At 42.3% G+C, this 9,501-nt stretch overlaps 1 protein-coding gene across 1 annotated transcript; it reads right to left on the bottom strand.

Moving 5' to 3' along the window:
- Positions 1–7,491: 7,491 nt before the first annotated feature.
- On the bottom strand, positions 7,492–8,421 carry LOC117511428 (paraneoplastic antigen Ma1 homolog). The gene has a single exon (XM_034171456.1). It carries the CDS (start codon positions 8,419–8,421, stop codon positions 7,492–7,494), a length of 930 nt encoding a protein of 309 aa, XP_034027347.1.
- Positions 8,422–9,501: the final 1,080 nt, after the last annotated feature.

Raw genomic sequence — 9,501 nt, 5'->3', positions numbered from 1 at the left:
ATTCAACCTTCAGTTCTTTTACTCCCAGTCGTTAGCGGCTACGAAAACAAAGTTATGTTATAACAATAAGTACATCCAGTCCTTCATTCCCAGTTCAGATTGACCCCAGAGTGCTAAAACAAAATTGAATTCTCAGGATTGCATTAAGACAGGTGCAAAACAGCACATCTCCGTTCTCATGAGAAAGAAGACAAAGCTAAAACAAGGTTGAATAACACGTACGTTCTCAGGGTGAAGTGCAAAACAGCACAACACCGTTCTCATGAGAAAGAAGACAAAGCTACAAATGTTTAACAGTGATAACATATATATATATATATATATATATATATATATATATAAAATCCTTAACATTTCCCACCTGTTTATCACCTGTTAAACGTATAGCAGGCATCACCCAGCTTAGTTAGTTAGTTTATTAACTTAGTTTATTCTGTCCACGTTTTTATTAATTGAACACCACCAACAGATGGAAGATTTGAATCCAGCTGCTATTTGATCAACCAGTTTATACTCGTCAGGCACTCCTCTGGGGACTCCTATTGCGTCAATATATGTTGGATTTCCTACTCCTTTCCAATCTCTTTTTACTCTATGTCTGGCTATGCCTTTCTGCCAATCCTCAGGAATAAGAGGCTGCATATGTCGTAACGTCTTCAGGGGTCATGGGTAACAATAATGATATTAATGCACAATAACCTGACACATTTCGTGGCAGTCTATCAAAGATTCTGTTATCACCACACCACCACCATACATCACTCCTACCGACTGGTATAAATGAACCGTTTTTCTGTATTATTCGACTACACCACTTGTCTTATTACTTTTTCAGCTAAAGCTTCATAGGCTAAGAGTGTGTTAACTCATCACGTCAACAGTTCAAGCTTGAACTGGAGTTGTGAGCTTTTCAATATCATCATAATTCTCAGTACAGTCATTACAGTTTTCTCCACTAAGGTCTGACTGTTTCAATGCTTGATGTTTTGGCATAGTTTGTTGGAAGGCCAGATTACGCTGTACAAATGTATTTGACACCATTTTCAATAGTAACTGCCAACATGGTCCTGAAGTCAACCAGGACCAGGGATTCCACCGGTTCACGGCTAGGGTGTCTTTATGCATTGCATCACGAAGTTCATTCAGCTCCTCCAATGCGTCCTGCATATCCACTGAATGAATGGAGTCTGGGATGAAAGTACAGCATGTTGTGTTCAGCAGAACACAAACTCCTCCCTGTGAACCAGTAAGCAAGTCTAAAACCATGCGATTTTGCATCACCATGGTACGTAAAGCATCTATTTCAGTGTTTTGAGCTGCTACTATTTTTTTTGTTACATTCATGAACAGACCCAATCAATAATTCAGAGTTTCAATCATTAATGAATTTTTTCCCACTCCTATCCAGGGGAACAATGAATGTGCTATTTTATCTCCTACAGACCACAATTTTTTGGTCCTTTAGTACATCCGAGCCCCACATGTGATTATGTGGTAACACATCTGGGTATATCAATCTCCTCCGTCTGGTGCTGCCATTCTTCTCTGTGGAGGTCTTACCACATATGTATGGTCAGTCACCTGGGTAGGTGCACACACACCACCCCAATTTGGTGGGAGACTCATGTACAGTCTGGAACCATAAAGCCAATAGATGTCATCATACACCGGAGTACCATTTACAGGTGGTAGCAAAACTTACTAACATAAGCACATGATTCATCCGTTCCCCATGGACAGGAGCCTGTATAATTACATCCCCGTCCAATGTGATGAAGATAAGTACCATCCACATATTATGTTTTGGTTAGGCTTAAATTATTTGATAAAACATACGTTTGGGTACACAGACGTTTCTTAATTTTACCTACATTTTTATTCCCTGTCCCGTAAAAGCAAATTGGGAATGGCCGTTGTGATGACAATTTAACGTGATGATATTTTTGCGTTTCCCTTCAGTCTAGTCAATGGAGCAGCACTTGGGCACGCTTGTACGTCCTCTGTTGAAATCCCTATCATATAAGTGGTTGCACTGAGGCAAGTGGTGTTACATCTTATCAGATTTGCTGAGAACTGCTGCCCCCGAAATACAGTTTGATTATGCATCCGTATGATAAGACATTCTGTCACCCTAGCAGGGTACGGTTTAGCCGTCAGAGCTGGGTGTGTTGAGGATATAGGTATTTGCGAACAAACATAATAATTAGTAACGTAATTCCATAGCCAATAAATGAACATATCTGTACCACATATTAGTATGGTATATATGAGGGTGTCCATCTGTCTCGTTCACATTATGAATAAACCTCTTCTGATGTTGCTTGCGTTGTTCTCTGGCTCGGTCCACAGTGAGCTGCAATTCTTGGGTCAACCACCAGGCCAGGAATCCGAGGAGCACGAAACACACTAAGATCACAACACAACCGGCTGCCCTACCAACAGTCCGGCAGCGGCGGCGCTGAGCACGCCGCTCCGGGGTCTGCTGTAGTTCAGTCATGATTGCTAGGATACAGTGTTGTTAACCACCTCACCTAATAGTGCAAGGATCTCCCTGCTTCACTGGCATTGAGACAATCTATTGCTAATTAAATAGACTCCCTTTGTAGCCAGACTTCCCCTTACACTGTGGAGGCCGCCAACACACGCTGTATCTTACAGTGATGTATCCACGTTGATCTCTCCGCTATCTTTACTGCAGTTGGTGTTGTTAACAGCACTCGGTATAGACCTTCCCAACGAGGACTGGACCAGTTCTTCCTCTTAATCACTCTGATGAACACCCAGTCTCCTGGCTAGACTACTGGAAGGCCGTCCTGTGGAAGATCAAAATTATTCGGCAGTAAATGTGTTTAAGTTATCTCTTTCTGTGTTAATGTCTTTTTCATAAAATTTGCTAATGTTTGCTCCTCATCTGCTGTTTTAGTATCCATGTCAAAATTGGTAGACGATATGGTCGTCCATAAAGTATCTCAAATGGTGTTAACCCTGATGGTGTTGGTGTTATTCTCATATACAATTTTACTAGGTCCAACATTCAATCCAGGTTCGTTTTGTCTCTTCTATACATTTCCTTAATCTTATTTTTATTGTGCCCTTTGTCCTTTCCACTAATCCGGCACTGTGTGGATGATAAGCGCAATGAGTTTTGAGATTGACCTGTAGCGCTTCTCCTACGTATTGCACTATTGTATTAACAAAATGCGCTCCATTATCTGAATAGACTGTTTCTGGTATTCCAAATCATGGAATGATGTCTTTGCACAATGCCTTAGCCACTGTAAGTGCATCTGCATGTTTTGTAGGGAACAATTCTACCCATTTTGAGAAGGCATCAATTATGACTGTATATAATGTATATATATGACTGTATAGCTGTATATAATCCATATGAATCACTTGAAAGGGATATTGTGGTGTTGGAAATTTACCTCTTTGGGGTCTCAAATTGCCTTGTGAGTTGTGTTTTGCACATGTCATGCATGCTCTACAATGCTGTTTTGCATATGCATCGAACCCATAAAGACAAAAAATAAATTGCAATTGCGATATCATACCCCCTGATGAGACATGCGTCACGCCATGGCTCATAATAGCTGCCCATTTAAACATATTTTTTTTTGGCAATATGGGTTTCTTTTGTGGTCATATCCGGAGGGGTGTCATCGTGCAAAATTGCTTCCTTCCTGTCAGACAGGATTGTGCGCCCTGTGGCTGATAATTCATGTCCTAAATATTTTACTTTATCCCTACACAACTGAACTTTGTTTTTACTCACTTTGTGGCCATTATCAAATAAGAAACATAATAATGCTACTGTGTCAGTTATGCAGTTTTCTCGTGTGTCAGAGGCAATCAAATGTCATCAACATACACTAATAGTTGGCTATCTGCCGGTGGAACGAAATTAGCTAAACATGCTGACATGACTTGAGAATAAATAGTTGGGCTCTCTGCGTAACCCTGCGGTAATCTGGTGAATGTATATCGTTGTCCTTTAAAGGTAAAAGCAAACCAGAATTGACTATCTGGGTGTACTGGTACGGAAAAAAAAAAATGCATTACTGATATCTATTACAGAAAAACAACTAGAATTTAATCTCAATGAGCTTAACAGTGTGTGCGGATCTGGTACACATGGAGCTCTTTTTACTACAGCAGCATTTACTGCCTGCAGATCTTGAATCATTCTCCATCCCACTGAGGGCGGAGCCTTTTTTTACAGGAAATATGGGTGTGTTACATGGTGAATCTGGACATGGCACTATTACTCCTGCTGTTAATAAATTCTCTATTACTGGCCTGATTCCTTCAATTGCATCAGGTTTCAATGGATACTGTCTTACACATGGTCTGTATTCTGTTTTTGGTCTTATAACTACAGGTTGTGCATTTTTTTATCAGTCCTACGTCTGAAGGACCTGTTGTCCACAATCCTGATGGTACAGAAGAGAGAAGATCGTCCTCTTCAGGACTCAACTGAAACACTCAGGATTGTGAAGTGGACACATCAATCTGTGTTCCAGCTGTCAGCACCAATGAGACATTAACTGGCACTTTATACAATTTAGTTGATGGACTGAACTCCGTTCGTGGTCCAACTCTGCTCCAATCAGTGGCTGACAAAGCTGTTATGACTGTCAGTCCCAATTCTTGCCATTCTGTCAAATATGGTTTACAAAGTGACACATGTAACGGCATACCTGTGAATCTCAATTTTAAAACATCTTCAGTGGCACCTGTTACTGTTATGACAGCTGTTGAGTTGCCATCATGAATCAAATCGGTCATTATCAGCTTCACAGGTGAAATATTTTTCAATTTGTTTTCATACACTGGTGTTCCTGGCAATATGCCACTATGGACTCTAAATACACTCAAATCTGCATCTAAACTCTATCCATGGTTCTCCTTCTTTCTGAGTTGTCCTGGTAATTTCAGTATAATTTATCTTTGGTCCTAACACTCCTTTTGCACGTGTAATCGTAGCTTCCACTCTTGTTTTCAAGACTAGATCATCATGTGTCAGTGGTACGCCTTGTTGATCTGCAGGATTCCAGTCTCCACGTACCTGACTCCATTTAGGGCCACATGCTTTCATCCACACCTGTTGGACTTCAGGTCCATTAAAGTGGTAAGATGTTCTAATGTTTTCTATATCCTGCATAAATCCCTCAATGTCGACATGTGGCGATGGTATCATGTCGACTGCTGCTTTGATATCATCAGCATTCCATGTCCGATAAACGAGCATGGTTGGTAGCTGTCCTGCTGTTTCTGCACGAGGATTTGGTACTTCTATCATAGGATAGGCACCTCCCTGATCACTATGTTCCACCATGGGAGGGGCTGTAGGCACTTTTGCTTGACTGCGTGTTTGTGGTTTTTCTGGTTTTTCTCTTTTTACCTTAGGTTTTACTGCCAAATCATACTGTGGTGGCAATACATCGTCATCCTCTGGTAGAGGAGATAAAGGTCTCTTTGCCACCGACGGTCCAGCCGGCGGTGGTTGTTGAGGCTGTTCTGGTTCTCTGTGCTGAATTATCACATCTTCTTCTGCCTTACCTACAGCTTTCTTTTTTCTTGCTTTCTCTAATCGTCGCTTCTCTGCTCCCTTCTGTCTGTTCTCTGCTTCTTCCTCCCAAAATGCCACTAAATCTGCCCCTACTTTCTGCATCTTTTTCTCATCACCTTTATGTTGCTGTTCTAACTCCTTCTTCAGTTTCTGTATACTGATCAGGTTCAGTCGTCCGTCAAAGTCATGTTTATTAATCCAGGTCTCCAATTTTTTGTTGTTTTTGGATTTTTTGCTTCCATAAATTTCCAGTCGTCAGTTGATAAATTTTCCTTATTTATAGACGTCTTACCCCCCATTTTTATTATCCCTTGTTATAATTTGGACTTCAGACGGGGGCACACCTAGGGTGTTCTAAATCTGAAGTTTTCACACTTTCTTTGGACGTGACAATTAATTTGCCGTCGTGTGGTTGATTCCTTTCACCTCCCCGTAGGAAGCGGAATCACTTGCCTCTGCTTCCACACGCACGGTTGTCACTAACGTTGTCCAAAGTATTACACACACACAGTTTTCACACAGTTATTTACACTTGCGCAAAACACTATTTACACATAGAAACACTCCTAATAATCGTACGCGTATTCTTATGCCAGGGGAGCTCACCCTCCTGTGAAATTTAACTAATGTCCTGCATTAGGGGACTCCGCCGTCCCTGCCAAATTTAACTACTTTTTACAGTGCACGTATTTCTACCCGGGATTTCCTTTACGTATTAAAACAGAGGAGTCCGTATCCTCCTTCCGGAATTTAACTACTTGCGTCCCTCGCAACCGTAGAGGAGTCCGCCCTCCTTACAGAGTTTAACTGCTTTGCATTAACAGACGATTCTGTATCATCGCTTACGGAGTTTAACTGTTTTATGTGATCACTTTTATCCCCTACCGGTACGCGTATATAAACAGAGGAGTCCGCACCCTCCTTACAGAGTTTAACTGCTTTGCATTAACAGACGATTCTGTATCATCGCTTGCGGAATTTAACTGTTTATGTGATCTGATCACCACTCACTCAGTACTATTTACAAAGAAATTCTACTCACTGACTCGACTTCCTGTCTGTCTTCTTCGGGAAAATCTCGTCAACCAGACGATGCCAACGGTGGTCGACAATTGCAGACACGATCAATCGATCGGACCTTGGCCAAGGATTTACGTCTGGACTTGACGACCTCCGCTGGACACCTCCGGTATTGTTGAGCTCCCGGACGAGCCCCCAGTCAATGTTGGGTATTTTCTCCTCCAAACATTTTTAAACCTTTAACAAGACAAACAGAGTCAAGAAACACCAGTGAGACAGAAAGTCAAATATTACGCGCGGAGTGCGGCCAGGCTGTACACCAAGGCTACACTAAAGTCTGGCCTGCTTTTCCGCTTTTTATTAAGAGACGCCCTCATCACATAAACAAGAAACTTGTCCTAAGGGTGGGGGTAATGACGCAAGACAAGTTTCTTCCCATAACATAAACGCATACGTCAAGTGCAGCTGTAAGGAAGAACACTTCAGGTCAGCACATCTCGTTCGTCTGTTGCAGTTATCAGCTGTTTTGCATCTGCCTGGAACACTAAGCATCACAATCAGTCAAAATTCAACCTTCAGTTCTTTTACTCCCAGTCGTTAGCGGCTACGAAAACAAAGTTATGTTATAACAATAAGTACATCCAGTCCTTCATTCCCAGTTCAGATTGACCCCAGAGTGCTAAAACAAAATTGAATTCTCAGGATTGCATTAAGACAGGTGCAAAACAGCACATCTCCGTTCTCATGAGAAAGAAGACAAAGCTAAAACAAGGTTGAATAACACGTACGTTCTCAGGGTGAAGTGCAAAACAGCACAACACCGTTCTCATGAGAAAGAAGACAAAGCTACAAATGTTTAACAGTGATAACATATATATATATATATATATATAAAATCCTTAACACATGAGATCTGAAACGACAGCTCCTCTCAAAAGCTGTTCCAAACGGGCTTTGTCTTTGCCATCAGCCGGAAACCCTCCTCTCTGTATTACTTTATTGAGAGCTCTCTCCAGCCGTCTTAGAAAATCAGACAGTTTTTCTGCTGGCTGTTGCTGCATTAGCCGAAAGGCAAAGTAGAGATCATCTCCCGATTCAGCAGTACCAAACGCACTCTCTAGGGCTTCTAGGTACTCTGTGGGTTTTGCATCTGGATATGAATCTTTGACTGACTTCGCAATTTCCAATGCAGACCCTTTTAGGCTTTCCATTATCCTGCGCCTTTTCTCCCTCTCTGTACAGTCACTTTCTTCCACCATGAGCCATGCTTGTTCAAGCCAGTAGTCAAATGATTCCTCATTGGGGGGAATCGGCAAGTTCCCTGAGAACAGGCGTAAACGCCGATAACCACCTTCCGCCTGTGGCTTGCAAGACTTCTCCAAGAAGTCACCAACCGCTTGCAAGATAGACTCAGTGGAGTTGACCTTGGGAGTGGATTCTGTGAAAAGACTTTTAACATCTTCTATAGTCTTGCCCTCAGCATTAAGCAAGGTTTTCAACTTGGTATTGAAGTTACTTACAACTGGAATTTCACATAATGTGATCACTGGCCAGAGTTTTCCACTTCCTGCATGAAGCACTTCAGGGGGTACATTCTCAGTACACTCTTCTCTGCATTCACACAAAACTGATATACAGCTTTGGGAGGGGTGGAACATTCTGCGTCGGACACGGACTCGACCCAAACATTTCACCTTTTCTAAGGTTTCTTCTATTTGGTCTACTTCCGCTTCTTCAGGGACCAGGACCATAAGCGCTCTAGCTTCTTCCAAACCTTCCCCCCGGCACCACCTCTTCAGCTCTGCAGCCAATTCGGTGCGATCTGCCATGGTCCAGTCAGCCAATTATGTGGATTGTCGAAACTGGGTACTTTGGAGTGACATTAACTTTAGTGTAATGCCCCTTTAACGTGCCTAGAAAGACCCAAGATATCCCAGCGGTGCCTCCATTTTATGTAGCCCTTTTAATACTCGCCAACTGAACAAGTGGGCTCTGGGTTCTATTTGTCCTACTCTATATATACTTAAAGATTAAGTAATATCTTGGATCTCTGCATGGTACCAAATTAAGGACTACACACCATAACTGAACATAATAAGCACTCCTGACTCAAGGGATAACATATGAACAACCTAACCTTTTATTAAACAGTTAAGAGTAAATTAAAAGTGTTCTTGTGTGGAAAATAAAATATAAATAAAATAACAAGCGCCTCCCTCTCAACACAGAAAAACCCCAACACAGTATGGTACTCCAAGTTAATAGTCCAACCTATTTTAACCAGTCTCTTAACCCATAATAAGGCCGGCACACCATACAATAATACTACGTTGCAGGCCTGTATTGATGCTTGCGTTCGTGGAGACCCCAAACTTATTGATCACTTCACTCAAAGAGCAAACAAAACAAACTTATGGTACCTGGTGTCGGTGTTAGTCCCATCTGACCCAACCTGTTGTGTCGTTCTCGGTCCAAGCGAAACCCCAGCTCGGCATTACCAGTAGCAGCTTCCGTGGTAGAAGGGTGCGTGGCCCACACCCAGTCACGAACGCCTCCTGCTTGTCTCTCACCGTTCACAGAGACACTCGGATAGTTGCAGGTGTTGCAGAGTACTCTCTGGATCCAGTTCCTCGTTGACCAGTTCGGTAACGACGCACTACCAGCTCCCCGGTCCTGCTGATTTAGCAAAAAGGCAGCTTAGCAGCTCTTTAGCATGCTAATTAGCATCGCCCACCGGCTATGCTAGAAGCTAGCGGCAGAAAGTTCAAAGAGCTTCGAGTAGGAGCTCAAAAGTTCTCCACCACAACTCTAGCATAAATACTTAAAGCAGATTGTCTTAGGGACAATCTCACAGCGATGATAGCTGTTACTTTCACAAGACAAACAAACTCATTCCTGCAGCTGCCGAC

This window comes from Thalassophryne amazonica, chromosome 6, assembly GCF_902500255.1.
Source record: "Thalassophryne amazonica chromosome 6, fThaAma1.1, whole genome shotgun sequence".
NCBI classification, from domain to species: Eukaryota; Metazoa; Chordata; class Actinopteri; order Batrachoidiformes; family Batrachoididae; genus Thalassophryne; species Thalassophryne amazonica.
Note: the sequence above shows the minus strand (reverse complement) of the source record. Positions and strands in the feature narration are given on the sequence as shown.

What these genes read in the sequence shown, in the direction of transcription:
- LOC117511428 (XM_034171456.1), bottom strand. Translation starts at nt 8,421, where the DNA reads ATGGCAGATCGCACCGAATTGGCTGCAGAGCTGAAGAGGTGGTGCCGG.